The 20,940-nt window shown below is 56.5% G+C and overlaps 7 protein-coding genes across 7 annotated transcripts; 3 read left to right on the top strand and 4 right to left on the bottom strand.

Annotated features, from left to right (window-relative positions):
* Positions 1-86: 86 nt before the first annotated feature.
* On the bottom strand, positions 87-2,004 carry ACA1_309850 (RhoGAP domain containing protein; the record flags this gene model as incomplete). The annotated part of the gene is made up of 7 exons (XM_004367756.1): positions 87-349; positions 481-615; positions 691-748; positions 788-855; positions 989-1,075; positions 1,179-1,304; positions 1,452-2,004. Coding segments are annotated over 7 exons (1,290 nt in total), but the record flags the coding sequence as incomplete, so codon positions are not given.
* A 237-nt stretch (positions 2,005-2,241) lies between these two features.
* Positions 2,242-4,157, bottom strand: ACA1_309840 (1-aminocyclopropane-1-carboxylate deaminase; the record flags this gene model as incomplete). Its single annotated transcript, XM_004367755.1, is given in 8 exon segments — positions 2,242-2,445; positions 2,514-2,593; positions 2,677-2,832; positions 2,924-3,035; positions 3,092-3,219; positions 3,239-3,673; positions 3,811-3,885; positions 3,956-4,157. The coding sequence occupies 8 exon segments, from the start codon at positions 4,155-4,157 to the stop codon at positions 2,242-2,244; spliced, it is 1,392 nt and encodes a 463-aa protein (XP_004367812.1).
* Positions 4,158-4,351: 194 nt separating this feature from the next.
* Positions 4,352-4,636, top strand: ACA1_309830 (uncharacterized protein; the record flags this gene model as incomplete). Its single annotated transcript, XM_004367754.1, has 2 exons — positions 4,352-4,423; positions 4,517-4,636. The coding sequence occupies 2 exons, from the start codon at positions 4,352-4,354 to the stop codon at positions 4,634-4,636; spliced, it is 192 nt and encodes a 63-aa protein (XP_004367811.1).
* Positions 4,637-4,915: 279 nt separating this feature from the next.
* Positions 4,916-7,272, bottom strand: ACA1_309820 (RhoGEF domain containing protein; the record flags this gene model as incomplete). Its single annotated transcript, XM_004367753.1, has 8 exons — positions 4,916-5,208; positions 5,298-5,427; positions 5,514-5,594; positions 5,705-5,866; positions 5,941-6,036; positions 6,128-6,235; positions 6,334-6,450; positions 6,598-7,272. 8 exons carry the CDS (start codon positions 7,270-7,272, stop codon positions 4,916-4,918), a joined length of 1,662 nt encoding a protein of 553 aa, XP_004367810.1.
* A 1,275-nt stretch (positions 7,273-8,547) lies between these two features.
* ACA1_309810 (Rad9 protein) lies at positions 8,548-10,514 on the top strand (the record flags this gene model as incomplete). Its single annotated transcript, XM_004367752.1, has 10 exons — positions 8,548-8,579; positions 8,705-8,759; positions 8,864-8,966; positions 9,045-9,144; positions 9,248-9,357; positions 9,452-9,629; positions 9,695-9,825; positions 9,901-9,920; positions 10,000-10,125; positions 10,227-10,514. 10 exons carry the CDS (start codon positions 8,548-8,550, stop codon positions 10,512-10,514), a joined length of 1,143 nt encoding a protein of 380 aa, XP_004367809.1.
* A 202-nt stretch (positions 10,515-10,716) lies between these two features.
* On the bottom strand, positions 10,717-12,977 carry ACA1_309800 (variant sh3 domain containing protein; the record flags this gene model as incomplete). The annotated part of the gene is made up of 13 exons (XM_004367751.1): positions 10,717-10,820; positions 10,905-10,934; positions 10,964-11,082; positions 11,154-11,253; positions 11,285-11,387; positions 11,453-11,506; positions 11,616-11,805; positions 11,941-12,034; positions 12,099-12,172; positions 12,265-12,350; positions 12,428-12,499; positions 12,598-12,754; positions 12,862-12,977. The coding sequence occupies 13 exons, from the start codon at positions 12,975-12,977 to the stop codon at positions 10,717-10,719; spliced, it is 1,299 nt and encodes a 432-aa protein (XP_004367808.1).
* A 689-nt stretch (positions 12,978-13,666) lies between these two features.
* Positions 13,667-14,831, top strand: ACA1_309790 (uncharacterized protein; the record flags this gene model as incomplete). Its single annotated transcript, XM_004367750.1, has 4 exons — positions 13,667-13,749; positions 13,785-14,115; positions 14,191-14,553; positions 14,622-14,831. The coding sequence occupies 4 exons, from the start codon at positions 13,667-13,669 to the stop codon at positions 14,829-14,831; spliced, it is 987 nt and encodes a 328-aa protein (XP_004367807.1).
* Between the last annotated feature and the right edge of the window lie 6,109 nt (positions 14,832-20,940).

Here is a 20,940-nt window from a genome sequence, read left to right as displayed (position 1 = left end):
GGCGCACGGCACACGGCACACGGCACACGGCACACGGCACACGGCACACGGCACACGGCACACGGCACACGGCATGCGTTGATTACCGATTGGGAGTCATCGAGAGACTGCTCGTCGATGTAGACCGATGCGGTGTCTTCAGCGGGAGCGGCCGTGTTGCTGATCCTGAGCGGGGCGTACGGAATTGTTGGTCGTCGTGGCACGCGCCCCTCCTCGTCAGTGCCCAGGGCCGAGGCTGCCGTGGGCTCGGTGGAGGTGGGTCGCGACCGCGCCCCTGGTCGGTCGTCGACCTTCAACGAGTCGGTTTCCATGTACGGCGAGCTGTAGTTGCTCAGCCTTTGGTTGGAGCCTGCATTGTGCGACAAAGAAATGAGTGCACACGCACGCACGCGCGCGCACACACACACACACACACACACACACACACACACACACACACACACACACACACACACACACGACAGGCACCTGAGCGCTTACCTTCTTCGGGGAAGGAAAAGAGAAGGTCCGTCGGCGTGAAGTTGATCATGTAGGCCGTCAAAAAGAGAATCTCGCTGGTGTGCGATACCAGCGCTTGCAGGCTCGCCTCGCCCTCCGTGCGCATCAACACCGGGCCTAGGGCCAACTCAAGTTTAGGCCATGCTGACGTCGTACACACATGTACGTGCGTGCGAGGAACGGAAGCCGTACCGAAAAAGGTGGCGAGGCTTTCGGCGACGAGCTGGTTCTTGCTGGCGTGCGCGGCTACCTGTCGCAAGAAGGGGAGCAGGCGCTTCAAAAACGCCACGTTGGGTGCTGGCAACGCGTGCAGCAGTTGCCGCAGAGCCGACTCGTTCACCTGCAGTCCCGCCTCGCCTGCGCCAAAACACAATTAGCATTTTTAGTTTTTAGTATTATTATTATAAAAACGAAAAAAAGTAAAATAAATATTCAAATACAGTGATCAGAGCCGTGTGTGCGTGCGTGGCGTTGCTGCGGCAAAGCGTACCTTTTGAGACCGTTTCGATGAGATGAGAGTAGAGATAGTAGGGAAAGACCGGCTCCTCCAGATCTCGCAAATACTTCAAAATGAGACCTGCCAAAGAAAGGAGGGAGGGAGATCAGGACCATCTCGAGCAACCCGGGAGTGGCCACGTGTGCTGGAACGAGGGCCGGTGTGGGAGAGGGAAAGCGCGTACTGGATACGGTGTGGGGATTCTTGATCTTGGCCCACTCGATGTCTTGCTTGGCCTCGATCCGCTTGATGAGCTCCTTCACCTCCTTCTTAGGACCCGCTTCCTGGAACAGACCCGTCGTCTCCAACGCTGCACCACAACACACCACATGACACACACGATACACACGACACACGCACACAGCACAGCACGACACACACGGCGTGCAAGCGTTGGTGATGTGCAGCGCCGGGAGGAGAGTGAAAGTAGTAGCAGGAGAGTAGTGGTGCATGGTACCTCGTTCCTCGATGTAGGCCAGGGCGTGCTCGAAGAAGGGCGGCACGGCGTGCTTGGTGCCCTTCTTGTCGTAGAGGCCCTCCTTCAGCTGCCCGCCGAACACCTTGCCGCCCCGGATGCCCGAGGCCCGCTTGTCCTTCGCGGCAGCCTCCTTGAACTCCTTCTCCCTCTCCTTTGCTGCATCTTTCTCTTTGTCCTTGGCCTCCTTCTCCTTCTCCTTTTCCTTTTCTTTGTCCTTCTCGGCGGCCTTGTCCTTGTCGCCCCCCTTGGTGTCCTTGTCCCGCTCTTTCTCCTTCTTCTCGCGCTCCTTCTTCTCCTTCTTCTTGTTCTCCTTCTCTGACTTGTCCTTCATGTCACCACGCTTCCTCATGAGGAGCTGCCCGCCCACTCTGCTGCCTCCCCCGCCCGACGACGCGTCGTCGTGCTGCATCTTCATAGCATTTTCGAATTTGGCGTTCAAGATGTCTTTGAAGTCTTTCGGTTTGTCGCTGCTGCTCGCGCCATCCTTCTCCTTCTCTTTATCCTTCTTCTTGTCCTTTTTGTCTCGCTCCATGTCTCGATCGAGCTCCACTCGCCCTTCTCTCTATCTGGAGAGTATCGACGTCGGCCCCCAACCCCCCGCGAGCTGCACCCCTCCCCGCGGGCAATGAGGCTTGATCAAAAAACCAAGGCTTGGTTGCCGCCGGCTCGAGGCAGTTCGCAACCTCAAAGATGCGAACGGAGGACGAATGGAGCACTTCGTATCAATGTTGCTTCTGCTCTGAATTTCCGGTTATTATTTTTGCTTTATTTATGCATTTATTGTTTCCACGTCAGCACCACTCTCTTTGTCGGCGGCCGGGTTGAGACTGGCGTAGCGCTGGAGCTGCGAGGCGGTGCCCTCGAGCCCTCCGGTGTGCACGTAGAGCAGGTCGTAGGGCGCAAGGGCCTCCCAGTGGTGGAACAGGGTCTGCCAGGTGCGCGGGGCGTAGATCAGGTCAAACTCGAACGGGTTCTGCTTGTGTTGGTTGTGTCAGTCTCCATTGCGAACGCCGAGAATGCTCGCGTGGTCAGGCAAAGTACCTCAGCGCAAGCCGCGGCCTGTTGCAGCTCTTTCCAGGTCTGGAGCATCGTTGAGCTCGGGCGAGCGAAGCTGTATCGTCCTGTGTTACACCATGACAGGTGCATGATGATGATGATGAGCGCACTTTGGACTCGATCGAGCGTCGGGCTTGCACGTGCGTACCTGGTGGAGGCTCGAGGATGCGCGGCATTCGGTCGTGGGCCGCGCCGCTGAGTCCCTCCATTTGGGAGCGTAGGTAGTCGCTGCGCCCGAGGCACGGCACACACGCAATGTCCACGTCCCTGCTCAGGTGCTGCGCCAGGTAGTACCCCGTCGTCCCTGTACGCACACGACACACACGACACACGACACATGCAATCGTGAGAGAGTCAATGGACCGGTGAGTGTCCAGCGCTGATCCGGCATGTACCAGTCCCTGATGGGAGAACGACGAGCAAGGGCTTGGCGCTCTCGGCGCTCGATGACCCCATCCGCTCCTGTGCGTAGGTGTTGATGTCCAGCGCCACCTCGCGTATACCCTCCTGTGCCCGAGCCCTTCATGTGTCAGCCAAGGCCATGAAGAGGAAGAAGAGAGTACGGGAAGAGGTCCGGACTTCGGCTTGTGGGCAGGCTGCGCCTTGTGGGACGAAGATGGCGCCCTTCTCGGCGCCGAGGGTAGCTCGTCGGCGCTCTGGTAGGAGAAGAAAGATGAGTGTCTCGCCTCTGCTGGTGGATGGGAGGGTACCTTGCGCAGCGTGGGGCTGCTCCTCATTCGATGCAAAGAGACGATCGTATTCGGCGGTGGAGAGGGACACGACTTGCATCCCCAGCTCGAGCGCATGCTTGAGGTTGCCACTGGCGGGCTCCGGCGAAGAGGGGAGCGATTTAGTGTAGTACACGAATCCCATTCGCTTCATTCGGGCCAGTTGCGCCAGGGCCAACATCGCATTCGATTGATAGCCTCCATGCGAGACCAGAAATGAACCGACGGGGTAATCGTCTCGCTGAATCCAATGCTGCAGTTTCCATTTCTTGTTGCCGGCGAAGAGGGGAATGCTGCTGGACGAAGCGTACCACGGCTCTTCAAGCCGAACAGTCACCTTGCGATCGCGCAACTTGAGGCAGCAATAGTTTGCCCTTCGTCGCATGATTTCGGCAAGTGCGCAACTGCCGCTCGAGCCTTGAAACAAAGCGGATATTTAACACCATCGCCACATCAATCATATCCCATCGGCGCATGCCCGCGGGCAGAAAACCACTACAAAAATGGACCTGTATTTGTAATGGATGAGCTGAAAAGGGCACGAATTTAGGCACCACGGTTCTTGGCGAGCCTCTCCTCCGAAACGGTGGCCCACTCCTTGTTCTTGACGGACTCGGGGAGCTTGCGGACTAAATGATGGCCGGGGGGGGGGGATTAGAAGGTAGCGGCCTACATTTCCATCTAAGAATAACCGCGTACCATTGTCCCTGCGAGTCAAGGCGAAGAGGCCCCAGGAAACAAAGATACCGCCGAGAACGCCCATCAGGACGGAGCTCTGACGGACCTCCTGAGCGGGGTCAATGCTGCCCCACGGGGCCTGGAAGCCGGGGCGGGTGGCCCTGTGGTCGAGGGGGAGGGCGAAACGGTTCTTGGTCACTCTAGCGGCAGCACGCGAAGCCATCTTTCTTCTTTGTCTTGAGATTGATTTACTCGGCACAGACAACAGCAGTAATTCGGAGCACAAAAAAACGCGTGTCGTCATTTATTATGAAATGCGAAGCCCCTCCGCACGAAATCTAACTTCAAGAAACACATTTTCTTCACTATTTTCTTTCCCACTTGTCCTTGGTTAATCGAATTTGATAGATCGACAAGATGAACAACACCCGGCGTCTGTTTCCGTCGCTGGTGCGATCTGAGGCCACCCTCTTTTCGTCCGCGATGAACGTGCGTGCTGAAGCGATTTCCGCCGGTGCCCTCCCCTGCTCGAGCTCGGCCGCTATCGTCAGCACCCGCCCCTCAATTTTCGCCGCATCCCAGCTGCCGATTTTCGCCCCCGGTTCGGAGACTGAAGTGATGGCCAACAAGCGTAACCGCAAGGCCAAGAAGAAGCACAGGAAGAGGCAGGAAGGCAAGGAAGTTTCGCTCCGAAGGGCCTAAATGAATTCTGTGGCTGCCGCCACTTTTGCTGTTCTCCCATCTTTACCGCGCTCTTTCTTGCTCTCGGCCGAGGTGGCGTTGGTGGTTGGTCGCTCGGTCACTAGTTCCGCATTCTCGGCAAGCGTGGGGTGCGTGGCTGGCAGTGCCGGGGCGGGTGGTCAGGTGCAAATCGTTACATTACAGGCGACGACGTGGCCCGCTGAGCAAAACTGTGGTGCGGTGATACATCCGATCTTCTTCTTCTTCTTGTCCATCATCGGCGCTATCTCCTGGCCTGGCCTAGTGGATTCGGCTGCTCATCGTCCGGCCGAGGCTTGGCGAGGCCCGCGGGACGACCGGGCTAGCCAGGGAGGCCCGCACCGAGGGCATGTCTGCTGAGGCCGACCCTCCGCCGGCGACCTTTTCCGACGACTCCTTCTTGACGGCGAGCAGGCGCTGCTTTTGGTAGAAGCGGATGATGGTCTTGATCTCCTTGGCCCATTCGGCCTTCATCGCCGGGTTGGGGAAGACGAAGACCGCGCTCTTGGTCTCGCCGTCGCTCTCCGCCTGCACCTCGAACGAATTGTGCACCTCTGCCACAGCCACGCGTTGGTTTGTGTGTGTTGTGTGTCGTGTCGTGTCGTGTGTGTTGTGTGCAGTGTGCGGGGGGGCGCGTGTTTACCTTCGGTGTCGGAGATCTCGATAAACTTGGCCACCTGCAGGAAGAGGAGCAGGGGATCGTAGTATCCCGTGCCCTTCTTCTTGGTTTTGACGCAAAGGAAGAGGTCGTTGAACAGCACGCAGTATCGCTCCTGTCGTGATGGGCGCACCGTGTCAGCCGTTACCACCAATAAATAAATAAAAAGTAATAATAGTAGTACAGCTTTGAGATCGGCACCTTGGTCTTGGACTTGGGCACTCGCACTTCGAACGTGCTCTCGAGCAGTAGTCGCCGCGTCGGCTGCACCAACCCCAGGAACTGTATCGGAGGTAAAAAGAAAAGAAAAGAAGAAAAGAAACACGCGTGCGACACACGACTGTGAGCAGACGACTGGTCACGCGAAGAAGAACAGGAGAAATGGTAGGCACCTCGCCGCCGTCGATGTTGCTCTGGATGGCCATGATCTTTTGGCTGTTCTCGGCCTGTCGCTTGCCCTCATTCACGTACTCCACGATCTTCTCCATCTGCGACAGGGCCTCGCGCAGGCTTTCGTAGTCGGCGTGCTCGGCTGCCGTGTTTTGATAAATCGCCTAACGCCGCGCGCGAGGCATGCGTTAGCTCACACACCAGCGCACACAGACGACTGCAGAGGCCGATCGAGAACCTTCAACAGCAACGGATACTTGCAGAGTCTTTGGATGGGTTTGATGAGATAGCTCTGTAGCGTGAGCCCGCGACAGCGCGGATCGGCCATGCATTCCTATATACACCGCAGCCCCACATCGTTCATTAATGACTATCAATACATCATCGAGACAATAGCAACAACATGTTGTTGTGGGTGTGCGTACGTCGAGGAAGGAGGCGTAGGCCGGGTTCTTGGCTTTGCATTTCGTGTGCGTGCTGTCCGAGTGCGGTTGGTTGGCGCAGTACACAGTGTACATCTTGAAGTAGTGCATCTGTGCAACATCGCCAAATGTGAGCGCCGACACATTCACAAAAGCAACAATGCGAAGATCACCGCATGCAAGGAATTGGGGGTTGGGGGCGGAAGTACGAGGCCGAGGAAGGTTTGGCCGGTGCGGTCACCGTTGGGGTCATCCTTGAGCCCCTTCATGATCTCTTGGTTCACGCCCACGAGCATCTCCAGGTTGGAGAACAGCGATCCCAATTCCTGCAAAAGAAAGAAAAGAAAGAAAATTTAAAACAAAAAAACAACGAATAATGAATAAATAACGAATAATTTTTAATGAACATTTAAATTAAAAATAAAAATAAAAATCACTGGCATTCACGCAATTTTGTGGGGGATATGAAATACCTGCTTGTCGAGCACATTGCGCGAGAGCAGAGGCTTGAGGAAGACCTCGTTGACCAGCTCGAGATCGTTGATGTAGTCCTGCTCGGTCTGACTCAGCTCCCGCACCGCCTCCTGCCTGAGCCGATCCTTCTTCCCCTCCTCCCCTCCGCCATCACCGCCAGCGGCGGCCGGACTCGTCGTGGGCGCAGCGCCGGCAGCCGCCGGCACCGGGCGCCGGTGGATGCTGCTGCCTGACTTGGACTGAAAGGCCGGAATGGACGACGCCGACGACGACAGGATCGATGAACCCTGGCGACCGAGCGGCGGCGTGGGCCTGCCGGACGTCGGTGTGCCTGAGCCCTGGCCCGCCGGCGTGTGATTGTAGACGGAGCTGTACTTCTTGGCGCTGTCGGCAGTAGACTGTTGTTGGGCGGCGGGGGTGTAGGTCGAGCTGCTGATCCCTCGTCGGCTGTTGGAGTTGGTGGAGGTCTGGGACGGGCTGGGCGTCGGGACCACGCTGGCCGGGCGTGGAGGCACCACATGGCGGGTCTGCTGCTGCTGCGCCTCGGCGCCGACGCCGGGTCTGGGCAGCTGGGGAGAGGAGTAGGTCGTCGCGGCGGCGGACGGCGACGATTGCGGGGCGCCGAACGCCGGGCTGCGCGAGGGAAAGGTTGTGGGGAGGGATCGACTGAGCATCGAGTTTGACGACGTCGGCGCCGGGCCGGGCGCAGCAAGTGTTGGGCCGGGCGTCCGCTTGAGCGACACGCCGAAGGGTGATGTCGTGGTAGTGGCGGCAGCTCCGGTTGTTGTGGCTTGTGCCGGCGGTCCGGCTCTGGCTACTCCCTGTGCCGGGGCAGGGCCGCTGCCGCCGCGGGGTGCGTGGGTGGACGGCGGAGGCCTGAACGGCCGGCCAGCGCCGGCACCGTTGGGCACTGGCAGAGGTCGTGCGTTCGGGGCTGCGCGATAACAGAAGAAAAGGAAGAACGCGTACGTTGTCAAAAAACCAAAACAACTTGTTTGAAGAGGCAAACACCTAGTAATCGAGAGGACACGAGTAGAAAATAGCGTTCAAAATATATGTTTTTTAAAAAGAAATAAAAATTGGTAAATAACCGTGCAGAAAAATATGAAATCCAATAAATCAACCTAATCAATAGAAAGCCAACATCAACGAGGAGAAAAGATGCGACTCCTACCTCCAGATGCCGCCGCGACGTTTTCCGAGGCGCGCCCTACTGGGTTGGGGCCGCGAGTTGACACTCCTCGCCTGCATCGGTCTAATGTCAGCATTCCGCAGTATATTTAAAAAATATAGAAAATCACCTTGTAGGGGTAGGCAAGGGTCTGCTCTGGGGTACCACCCCCTGCTCCGCAAATGGTCGCGGGGGGCCTTGGCTCGGTGGTGTCGCCATCATCTTTACAATGTGTATCTTTTAGTTTTTGGGGAGGTAACACCGGACGCAATTTGGGAGGCTCAGGCTTTGATAGGTGATTGGATGGCATTCTCCCGGAAAAGTCATTTTCTTACAATTTCCGTGTCCGCGCCGCACGCGCTTTCTTTGAATCGTGGTAAAAAACCGACAGCTTGGTATGTTACATATCAGCACCGCAACAAGATAACACTGCCTTTGCTTCTCACCATCTTCATACTTGTATATATGAACACCCCGCAGAAGAAAAAAAAAAGAGAGAATAGTTGACAACACTCGGGTAGGAAAAAGAAACAACCACTCAGAGGTCCAAACAGACTGGACGTGACAGGATCCAGTCCCAAAAGCGCCGTGTGAAAAAGGTCAGTGGAAGAAAAATTTTGATCCAAAATTCAATTCTTGGAAAACACAGTCTCTGGCCTCAAAAAGCGCAAGTAACGGCAGAAAAACTTGAAGCCAACGAGCAACATGGAGTGCGTCATTCCAGGACGTAGTGTGAAGATTTTTGCCAAGATCATACATTGCTTGTCGAAGGTGGGTGATGAGCTATTTCTGGAGCCTGCTGCCGACAAGGTACCATTGACTCAGCGTGCTAGAATTACACAGCCTTGCACGAGCTCATCTGTTGCCGTATGAATGCAGTTGGTGTTCCGCACGTTGAATCAAGCGCGTTCGGCATTCGTGGCAATCAATTTCAGCCCCAACTTCTTCGAGTCCTACACCCTCACGTCGGAAATCTTCCCCAAATGCAAAGTGCTCCTCAAGGTCCGTAATCCACAACGCGATCTCGTGCTGCCATCTTCTCTCCATCTTTTGCTCAACATCATATGATTATTATTCTTCTACGTTCCGTGTAGCCGTGCTTGGCGGTCTTCAGGTCCATCACCACGGTGCAGAAGTGCACGATTCGTTTGGACGAGGCCGAGTCGCGAGTCGTCATCGAGCTTCTGTGCAACTTGGGTGCGAAGCTTTCCTCCTCACGCGCCTCCTCTTCTACATGCAGCTCATCGGTCTCTCCCCTCTCCTGGAATGCTCCAGGCATCAAGAAGACCTACCGGCTCACATTCGAAGAGTGCGAGGCACTCCAGGCCGTCTACTCGAAAGACAACTGTCCCAACAAGATCACGTCGCGCCCTCGGTACGCCCTACCCAGGGAGAGCAGCAGAGACAGATCTGTCCCTCTTTGTAGCACAAACGCAAGCATTTGCTAATGCTTTTTGATTTTCTTCTTCTTCACACAGGCTCCTCATCGACGTCGTACAGAACTTTCACAGCGGTTTGGACGAGATATCCTTCCAGATCACCGAGAAGATGTTCAAGGTGAAGAGCTTCATCGACGAAGACAAACGAAGTACGCGCGCGCGCACCGCCTCGCCCAGCAGCTCGCACGCTGGACCGCGTCTCTCAAAAGCCAACTCTCGCTCTCTCTCTCTCTCTCTCTACAGGCCAGCCAAGCAAGATCCTACACACGGAGCTGACCATCGATCCGCGCGACTTTGAGGAGTACTCGGTGGGCACCGAGCCCGGAGAAATCACCTTCTGCCTGAAGGAGTTCAAGGCCCTCCTCGGCTTCTGCGAGGTGGCCGGCCAGCCCATCCACATCTGGTTCGAGCAGGGCGGCAGGTACGCCGAACCTCATGACCGATGCAACTGCACACACGCGTACTAACGCGGTTTCGGTCATTCAGGCCGATCCTGTTCTCGGTGAACTTCTTCAATGCGTTTGACGTGGACTTTGTGATGGCGACCCTCCTCGACGGACAGGGCTCCTCGTCGCAGTCCGACTCCTCGCAGAGCTCCTCCCAGAGCAGCAGTTCCTGTACGTCCTGTGGCCCTCTTGCACTTGATTTGGCCTTGTCGTTCAACTAACGTATGTACTCTCTCCCCGATGCAGCCCAGCAAAGCAAGCAATCGGTACCGGCACTGCTCCACCTTTTCGTTTCACTTCGCTTCGCTTTGCCGCTGACGCGCGGTGTTTATCTCTCTGGCGCAGTATTCGGGGACGCCCTCGGCCACGCCGGCCTCGTCGGCCTCGGTGCCGGCCTCACCCTATTCCTCGCGTGCGCCCACATCGCCCTTCGCCACGCCCACCACCGTCTCTTCCTACCCCGACCGCGACGTACCTCCACCCGCGGTTCCCTCTTCTCTCCCTTGGCTCAGCCTCCACTCACTCCAATTTATTGTGTTGACACACACGCAACACACAACGCGCGTCACCAGGGGGTCAGTGGTATGACGTCGGTTACGTCGTCGATGGTGGAGGAAATTGGGACAGACAAGAGGCGCCGCGGCGAGATGGACAAGGAGGACAGCCTGTCGGCGTCGGCCTCGCCGACTGCCTCGGCCTCGCACCCGCCGCCCTTCCTCGCCGCCGGCATGGTCACCCAGCCGCGCATGGACATCGAAGGCGAGGGCGACGACGAAGATGAAGACGACGAGGAGGACGAGTTCGTAGAAGGCACGCCCCCGTCGTCGCCCCAGCTCACCAAGAGGGCCAGACGAGGCTGAAGCGCCTTTCGGCCCGCGCGAGAAACAAAAGAGGGGAAGGTAAGGCGGCATCGCACTCTCATAATGTACAAAGTTGTAGCGATGACCAGCACAGGCATCGTCGTCGTCATCACCAACAACGAGATGAAGCCGAGCACACTTGCTATTTTGCGGGTTGGACGCAAGCGTGGAGTTTAATGTTGAGGAAGAGCCGCGGAGAGAGCTAGGAGAGGGGCTGGACGTAGCTGGCCGGGAAGTAGCCCTTGCGACCGTGTACCTCGCCCTCCCACCACTCCCCGGCCTTGCTCTTGATCGTCACCACATCACCTGCGCCATCACACCCGCCACCCCCGTAAGGCGGTGAGCTTGAGCTTCTGACAGAAGAGAAGAGAGAAGAGAAGAGAAGGGCACCTTGTCGCAGGGACAGTTCGGTCGGTCGCTCTGGATGGAAGTCGTACAGGGCGCGACACCGTTCGCCCGCGCCGCCACCACCACCACTGCCAGGCCCTGGCGCAGCAGCAGCTGGCAAAGCTCGCTCTGGAGCGCCTCCGCCTGGCGGCGCTGCTCCCCCGCGACCGGGGTGCGGCATCTGAGAGCGGGGTGAGCGATTAGAGCGCGTGAGCCAAACAGTGCGTCAGAAGAATTAGGGTTGACGCGTACGGGTCTCGCTGGGCCGCCTCGCCCGGCACCGCCGCTGCTAGCCTGGCCTGCATGCGTCGGTCCGCTTGGTCCAGTCGCCGCCGGCGCTCCAGGTCCAAACCTGCACAGCATGGGGTGAGCCAAGCGCACACTGTTGAGGTGGTCAAACTGGTGTGACGTGCCTCGGGGCGGCCGAGTCGCGTCGCACCACCGCGCCGCCGCCGGCACCGGCAATGGCGGCACCATATCCGATTTCTGCGCACAGATTTGTGTGGTCAGCCACGGGGTTGAACGGGCGGGTCGAGAAATCGAACGCGTACGACGAGGCTGTGGCGCGGCGTTCGGTGCGGCGGGGCCTGTGATGGCCGGTACTGCTGCGGCCGGCGGCAGGGCGGCGTACTGCTACCGCGCACGAAGGAATGAATGCCCAACGCCCGGTCAGTTGGTGCCCTTGTCACGCATCAAGTGGGCCGAAGGGTGTACGGTGGCGGCGGGCTGGTCGGTGTAGGTGAGGGTCATGGGCGGCAGGCGAGGCCGGTCGGGGGCTCGCGCGGTGAGTGTGGTGAGATCCCGGGTGAGGCTGTCGTAGAGCTCGGCGCACCGCCGGAAATAGATCGCCTGCGCGGCGGCATAGGCCTGCAGCTGCGCCACGTGCTCGTTTTCGTCGTCCTGACTGCATACGCCACCAAGCCCACCAGACATGAAATCCAGTAAATATCTCTTTATAAAGTATTGAAATTAAATACTAAATTATTTATTAAATTATTTGTATGTATGTAGAATAGAGAAATATTCAAGAGTGGCGAACCTGTGCACGAGTCGGTTGAAGTAGGCGGTACGTGACTCATCGAACTTTTGCCTGGCCCTGTTTGCTTTCTCTGCGTCGACACCGATGGTGAGCACTGGCGGGAGTCGAAGAGGGACCGGTGATAGAAACGCATGCGAGGGGGAGGGGGGTAGCGCCACCTTCCGTCTCTCGGGTCTTCTTCGCCTCGTGGTTTCGTCGGGCCGCGTCGTAGTCCAACCGATTGGCGTCGTACCTGGACGCGAAGGAACGCACCAACGCGATGCGGAAGTGCTGGTAAGTTCCCATGTTTCGGCCGAAACCAAGGAATGAGCGGCGAACATGTACCGTTTCTTTAGGTTGAGGAGCTCCCTGAGCTGGCCCTCGTTGTAGCCCTTCAGCGGATCGATCGTGGAGTTCATCAGCCGGTTGTCCTGCATTGATCCGATGGAAACGACCACGACGTGAGATTTCTCGCACCACACAACACAACACACACAGCACACAGTACCAACTCTGAGTGCTCAGCGCCGACCTTCTTCATGGTCTCGCCCAGCTTGGTCACCGCAATGCCAAAGAGGGACTGGGGCAATGCCGCGCACCGCAACGAAGCTGTCAGAAGGAATTGGTTCTACGTTGACGACGTGGAGAGAGAGAGAGAGAAAGAGAGATGTCGTGTACCGTGTACTGGTCGGCCTGCTGCATGGACTGGCCGATGGTGAGCAGGGTCTCGCCCTGCTTCTCCTCCTTCTGCGTGAGAAGCGAAGCCAACGTGCGCGAGTTGAGGTACGTCGTCGACTCTGGCGTCAGCGTCTTCAACAGCTGCTCCGTGGCATCCCTGCGGCATGCGGCACATGGCCGTGTGAGTGCATGGCATGGTACATGACGAGCGATCAACAACGAAAGGGGCCGAAGGAATCTGCCGAGTAGTCGTAGCGCAGGTACCTGGTGGCATCGGCCAACTTTTCGTGCCGCACGAACACCTCGTCTTCGTCGGCCGTGCGCGAGTAGATGCCCACGCTCTCCCCGATCTTTTGTCCCAATCTGTCCAAGAGTTCCATCTTCTTCCCTTCAGCCACGCCTTTGTCTTTTTCCACTTTCTCTTCTTTCCTTTCTGAAGGAAATAAAAAGAAAACTAAAAGAAATGGTTCCTTCCCACGTCGCAGCTTCGAGAAAACGGATGGATAGAAGAGAAGTAGCAAGAGCGCAAGATGGGATTGATAAGGTTGGCCTCGTACCGAACGAGGTAGAGCCCTCCTGGTGGCTCTCTAAACATAACCAGGAGGCGAAAAGGCGCCACTTAATGAAAGATAATTTGATACATTTGCCATCAGAATCACTCCCCCTAGACGTTCCTTTTGCTTCTTCAATCCCTCGTCCGTCGCTAGTAGACTCCGTAAAGCTGCGCTTCAGTACGCCCCTTCCCCCCCTCCCTAAGCCTCAAGCATCAAGACCCTACGTGGCCCCAGTCCGTGGAAGACGGGACCGCTTCAGACGACCGGGACCGGCCCAGGTCCTCCCGGCGACGTTGTACCTAGTACGCGTCGGAACGGGCATGTAGCATTGGACAAGAAAGACAGTAATTGGGAGTTGCAGTACACAGGAGTGGCTACATATAAAGGTGAAGGTGGTGGGCCAGTTGTTCTCTCACTTGCAACTTCCACACACCACCCCTACCTGTACACACCGCCTACCAACATGAGCCTATCCAGGAAACGTGGCTGAACGGACAAGGGCAAGGAGCTCGCCGATGACGGGGCTGATACAAATGAGGACCAGGAGGAAGGAGAGATTGAGGAAGGCCCTCAGACCAAGCGCAACAGGGGAGAATTCGTAGGCCTGGCTCTCCACGCCATTGACAAGTACAGAACCATCTACTTCAAAGGCGTGGACATCAACCAGGTGAATGATGTCCTGGATGACCTCAAGGGAATTGACACCCACTACGAGGTCAGTCAAGTGATGCACAACAGGTTCACCAAGACCATGTCTGTGGTCCTCATGGCTACAGACACAGACAGGGTGACCAAGGCTCACCAGCTTGTGGAGCAGTGCTACAGCGGACCTGGCAAGTTCAGCCCAGAGCATGCTTTTGATGAGAAGGAGGTTGACCAAGCAGCCATGGCCATTCACACAGTCAAGCAGGAAGGCAATCACATCATCTCCAACAAAGACTTTGTCAAGGCAGTCAAGGAGCTGGTGGGGATGGACATGCCAGACAATTTCAAGATGGCACACATCTCCAAGGCAGCCACCCCCACCTGGATCATCAAGTGCCACAAGAAGGAAGTCCTGTCCACCCTCATCAACAAAGGAGGAGCTACCATCAACTTCAACAACTACTTCTTCCAGCCATGGCACAACTTCAGCCTCAAGCCCATCATCATCAACATCAAGCCAGTGCCACCACAGGTGAAGCCAAGCAAGCTGAGGGCGCTGGTCCACAAGCTCTGCAGAGTCCATCTGGTAGACACTGAGTTCATTTGTTGTGACAACACCTACCAGAGCTTTGTCAAGGGCACAGTTGCCATGGAGCAGGACCTAGTGACCATGCTGGAGCATATGAATGTGGAGCTCTTCATTGGCTGCCTGAGTGTCCAGTTCAGGAGGCAGATGTCACAAGAGGAGTTCAAAAAGGTAGCCACACCCCCTGGACTCAGCTACTACCATGAGGTTGCAACCCCTGATCGCCCATCTCTCCTTAGACCAGAGAGAAATGTGACAAGTCTCAGGCCAATGCTGCCAACTTCCAGGCCAACAAGGCTGCCCAGGATGCGGCCAGAAAGATTGAGCAGGCCAAGCAAGCAAGAGCCATCAAGCAGCAGGAGGCCAGAGCTAGGGAGGCAACCACAGCCATGCAGCACAGGATCCAAGAGCACATGGCACAGGCCACATTCCACCAGCAAGACCCCTAGCTGGATGTGGGTGCTAGCATTCTTTGGAGTCCTGATGGCCGCAGTGCTGTTGAGCAGTGACTACCATGACCATGTAGCAAGACCACAGGACCTCTGGACTCGTCCCATACATAAACACTTTACTGCCCTGTTCTACTTCACTACCAAAAAGAGAACCAGCAGGAAAGCTAGCCCAGCTGGGGCATGGACTGGCAGTCTGTCCCTTCCCCATGCATGGGGCCTGCTAATCCTGTTGATTTTACTCTTGTTCTGGGTCCCAGGGGTGAAGGCTGTTGGAGAAGAAGAAGTGGCAACGCCAGGTTTGGTAGCCCTCTTACTGATTGTGTCCTTCAACATTCAGAAGAACTGGAAACAGCTGGGAGATCTGCTTGCCCATGCTAAACAGAAAGAGTGGGGACTACTCATGGTTCAGGAGGTCAGGCTTTGGGAAGAGGACAATGTGAGAACCATCTTGGGAGCAGCAGACATGGCAGGTTTCACCATTTTCTGGAACCTCAAGGTTCGTGCCAGGGCAAAAGCAGAGAGTGCCATTATGGAGGAGTCAATCCAGCACTTCCCAGAACCTGGGGATGAGCATAGATGGTTAAGGTATTGCGTGCAGTGTAAACATGGAGTTTGGGTCAAAGTGGTGGGCTTTTAGTGGCAGTTAGTAATTGTATACTACACCAAGTATAAGTTGACATGCTGGTTAAACCCAACAGTTCCCACAGCTATAGACTGCAATAAGTAACTGTGAGACAGTCTATTAAGAATATTACCATATTTAATGTGTATGGCCCATCAGGCAAGAAGAGTCACAACAACTTTGTAAACCATCACATCTGCCCCCTTGTTGATACCTTTCACAAAGTCCCCTTGTTCCTGGTCAGAGATTGGAATGTCACACCAGCGGACAGTGAAAAGTGGACCAATTATGGCCAAACAAGGGCTAATGATAGAAGGCAAGCCATTCATGAGCTCATCAGGACAAACAAAGTAGTTGACATACACCAGCGGCTCCACCCAGAGTGCAACAAGCACACCTTCTGGCAAATATCCAAACCTGCACAGGGAGATCTGTCTGGCACTGTCTGGATCACAACTACCAGGATTGACTACTTCTTGGCTAATAAACATGCTGCACATGTCACTGGAAGCACAGGCATCCTTGAGGGACCAGTTGAGTCTGACCACTTGCTGGTGACCTTGGCGCTCTGACTTGGAGGCAAGCAACAGGAGGCGGCTGGGCAGGCTAGCAAGGGGCTCCTGACCTTCCTCCTCCAACAAGAGCAATATTGGGCCGCCCTTAAAGGGAGGTTAGAAGAACAGTGCACTGAGGAGTGGACGGCCTTGCTCATTGAACAAGGCTGCACAAACTGCCCAGAAATGGCAGCAGAGCTCAACAGAGCCATCCGGAGGGCAACTGAGCAGGCCCTTCCCAAAAGTGGTAATGGAAGAGCCAAGAAGCCCGGAGACAGCAAGAAAGTTGGCCTACTTAAGGGTAAAAGAAGAGCGCTGAGTAAAGCCGCCAATTCCCTAGCAACGTCCCTACGTTGCGAGGAGGCACCTAGGATTGGGAAGAAGGCCCGCAAAGCGGTGGAGACCGCCGGCGTGTCTATTCCCGTAGACTTCAATAGGGAGCATATCAACTTGGCCTTACACACAGTAATGACTATTAAAAAGGGCCTTACAAAATCCATTGGGTCGGAATTTTATACCAGTCAGAGGCGTGAGATAGGCCGGTATGCTAACGCCCTCATCAAAGCGGGGTACAACGACACCAGGGCCTTCTGGACCAAACTCATGGGCAAAGACCGCCGGCCGCATGTCTTCCGAGAGGTCAGGCTAAATAACGGCGAGTACAGCTCCAACGCCGGGGCGATCAAAAAGATCTTTGCGGAGTGGTGGGGGAAACAATTTGCCGCAGTCCCAGACAACGTGGGACACCAGCCATGGCTGGAGTTCATCACCAAGTGAAAGAGGTGGACAACTCCATGCTCGTACAGCCCATTAGCGAGGAGGAAGTTGTGAAAATGATTGGTAGCTTCAAAGATACAACGCCTGGTACTGACAAAATAACAGCGGGCATTCTCAAAGAGCTGCCAGCCTTCTACGTGGCCCGCCTCGCCCAGATTTTCAACCACTGCCTCCGTGGTGGTGATGTACCCGAGGAATGGAAAGAAGCGGCCATCACCCTCCTGCCGAAGGAGGGTGATCAAGGCGACCCTAGCAACTATCGACCTATTGCCCTGCTCCAAGTGGAGTACAAGGTATTCACGGCAATCCTCACGCAAAGGCTGTACAAAGCTTTTGATGGGCATATACTAAGTGGCCTGCAGTGCGGCTTCCGGCCTAAAAGATCAACCCAGGACTGCATCAGGGCGTTGGTGGACTCCATTGAGGACGCCACCAGACGTAAAAAGGAGCTGCACCTTGTTTACGTCGACATGAAGAAGGCGTACGATAGCGTCTCGCACACCGCCCTCCTGCAGGTCCTCAAGGACTACGGCACTAGCCCTGTTTTCGTGGATCTCGTAGCCCGGCTATACCAGGGGTGTCGGGTTAAACTGAAAATAAACGGTTCCCTCACAGACCCTTGCCCAGTGCGGGAAAGAGCGGGAACGGGGTCGGATGCGGGATCCCAACAACCGCGATACCCTACACATGTGGCGGCTTGGTTTAAAGGAGCTAGGGATTGACCCGTGGATTAGGTTGGCTGACCCCAACTACATCCACGTGGGGTGCTATCAATACAACCCTATTTGGCCAGCGTTGTACAGTGCCGGAGTCTTTAAGTGGGAGGAGGTGCTCGGCACCAGTGCTACCGAAAGGGAAGAGTGGATTGCAAACAAGGTCGCGCCGCTCCAGCTCAAGCAAGACGATGCCGCCGAGCTGGAGCAAGTACGTGATAGAGCCCTCAACCTTCCCAGCAGAGGAGTCGTGGGCCAGGCCAGAACAGTGACCCCGTACGCCATCGGGGAAGAAGATTGGTGTCTGGTACACAAGAACGTGGCCACCAACACGCTTCGAGTCTGGACCGACGGTGGCTATGCGCGAGGGTGTACGACAGCAGGAGTATACCTGGGGGACAGGTTCAAGGACAGTGTCCTGGTCGTGAGAGGGGGGTCCTCGTTTGTAGGGGAATTGGTAGGGGTCCTCATTGCCCTCGAGAAATGTCCTGACAGTTGCAACTTGGAGATAGTCATCGACTGTACTAGTGCAATAGCCGCCATCACCGGTTTCAACGGCTGGAAGCTGGGGAAACAAATGAACACCGAGGGTAGAGGGGTCATTCAGCGTATTGTCCTACTTATTCAAGCGCGAGAGGAACAGGGGTACCAGGTTGCATTCACATACGTACCGAGTCATGTTAATGATAAAAGAGCCCGAGCGGAGGAGGAAGGGGCAGAAGCGCTGGCCAAATGGGAGGCAAAGGTAGCGGCACTGGTGAATCTACACGGCATTGACCTGGAGGTACTCATTAAGGGCAATGTAGCCGCAGACGCCCTGGCCACCCTAGGACGCACCGCGCACTCGGTAATGTACAATAGGTGTGTGCTCACGTCACTCGATCCTGTAGCATTGGTTAGTGTCGATGGCTCCTTAGTTGAAAAAGGAATCAGAGACAAAACGCTTGAAGCAGAAGCGGACGGTAAGTTCCGCCGGCAGGCAAGCCGAGAGTCCAGGGGCGAATACCTTAGGGACACACGCACAAACTACAACAAGTCAGCCATCGCCAGGAGTTATAACAACAGGCTTGTCAATAAATGGGCCTACGCGGCCCGGTTCAAGTCCCAAACACCCAATGCAGAAAAGATCCACTTGTATTGGGAAAGGGACGCCAACAACGCGGGCGTGTGGTACGCCAGGGACAACGGAGAAGAAGAGGCTAGACCTGCTGATTGGATAGTGCGGAAGTCAATACACAGCACAGCTGAATGTCCCCTGTGCACGGATAACGTACCGTGTTGCCCCGACGCCATGCTCATTGTCCATAGGCCGGAGGTGCACAAAAAGGAAATGCACGACCACGTTTATACTTCATGTACGGCCACCAGAGAGATCAGACTACAGAGAGACGTACAGGTGTTAAACACAATCCGAGAAAGCATACACCGACCATTGATGTCGCTTAACGACCTTCCGCTTTGGTTCTCTTCAGACACTAACGCAACTGCTAAGGGGCAGTCCGAAGCCACCCGCAAGCTCCGGGACTACAATATCAAAATGGGAGCGCTCGCCTTTTGCCCGTTAGCCCTCCCGCAAGCCTTGAAGGATCTTGGAGTCCCGCCCAAAAGGGTAGACGCGGTGATACAGGAAGTCCTACTGCACATCGCTACATCGGCCAAAGAAATGTGGGACCTTCGTAAAGCCAGACTTCTCGAAACAAGGCGAAATTTCATAGCAAACAGAGGCATCACCTAAAACCCCGCCTTTTCCCCGGACGCAGGAAAGGGCTTTTGCTCTAGTCCCGTTAAACGGGTTTCTTTCCTGTCCGTAGCAACAACTACTACTACTACTACGTCGCAGCTTCGAAGTAGAAGGAGATGGGAAGGAAGAACGTGTATGCGGTGCGTGCTGGCTACAGGCCTGGCCTGTACTATTCATGGTACCATGTGCCTCCGATGTGCCGTTTTGCTCTGTGGTTCCCTCACCGCCGTTGCCTACCGCTGCTGGGGGCTACGTAGGGAGGAGTGTCGCAGCCAGGTCCACGGCTACTCGGGAGCCGAGTTCAGGGGCTTCAGCACCGTAGAGGAGGCTCGTGATTACCTCAGGTTCCTTCTCCTCGCCTTCTGCTAGCAGATTGATTTCCCAGACCTCACGCCCCCCCTGTGATTGATTTGCCTGAACAGCGGCCGTTGGAACCCGCCCAACAACAAGGACCGGAAGCGCCACAACAACACCCACCAGCCCATAAGACAGCAACAACAGCAACAATCCTTTGCGCCGGCTCATTACAGCGACTCGTACAGCGATGACGATTCCGACACTTACTCAGACTACAGCGATGACGACTACGGCCATGGGCGTGTGGAATATACCGGCTACGCCGTCGAGGTGCCGTCGGTCGTGTACCGCGTCGGTCTCGCTCAAGCCGTTGGACCCCGCTCCACTCCGCCAAGCAGGCAACCCGCGGGCCTCGCCCAAGTCAGCGGGGCACGCGCGGCTGCGCCGGCCCATCACCACGTTGGTCACGTCGCCCGAGCCAGCGGCACACAGTCTGCGAGTGCACCGGTGATTGTACACACATGTGGCATCGCAATCGCCGGGCCAGTCGCAGGCAACAGTGGCAGGGCGGTGGCGACCAACGCGCCACGCCGCCAAGCGACTGGCGGTGTGGCTCGAAGAGGAGAGAGCTTGGCATCGAGAAAGAACGTGTACGCCGTACGTGCGGGCTACAAGCCGGGTCTGTACTACTCGTGGTACGCGTTTCAGACAGCAGATGGTGGTGGGCGGTCTGGTGGAGCCCTCGCTTATCGAGATGGCGCAGGGAGGAGTGCCGCAAGCAGGTTCATGGCTTCTCGCGTGCCGAGTTCAGGGGCTTCAACACCGTTGACGAGGCTCGCGAGTATCTCAGGTGCCTGTCCCTCTCCCTTGCTGTGTGCACAGCTTCAACAAGACGAGAGGCAGTCTCACTCATTCACGCCCGTACAAACAGCGGCCGTTGGAACCCGCCCAGCAACAAGGACCAGAAGAGAGCCCAACAGGGTCACCATCAACAACGACCCGCCGCCGCCGCAGCAGCCGCTGCACCACCGGCCTACAACAGCGACTCGGATGACAGTAGCGACGAGTACTGGGAGTACGACGACGAGGACCGGAGCGTCACGCAGTGGCTGCGCGTATGCCCGCGGGAAGCGCGAGGCAAGGAACCCCGGACCCACCCCTCTTCGGCTGCTCGCACCTCCCGCGCCGAGGCCATGTTCATGGCGCAGGCCATGCAGCTCCTGGACTATGAGCTTGAGAGCGAAGCGCGACAGGACAGGGCCGCGGAGAGGTGGCCCGAGGAGGACCAGATGAGGAACCGACGCGACCAGGACGAGTACGACATTCTCGCGTACATCGGCCGGGAGCTCGACACCCTCGACTACCCTGACGCGCCGCCCCGCATGAGGAGAACCATCAGCGA

The sequence above is a fragment of the Acanthamoeba castellanii genome (assembly GCF_000313135.1).
Source record: "Acanthamoeba castellanii str. Neff unplaced genomic scaffold scf7180000083767, whole genome shotgun sequence".
Taxonomy (NCBI): domain Eukaryota; phylum Discosea; order Longamoebia; family Acanthamoebidae; genus Acanthamoeba; species Acanthamoeba castellanii.
This window is presented reverse-complemented; position numbering and strand designations above follow the sequence as displayed.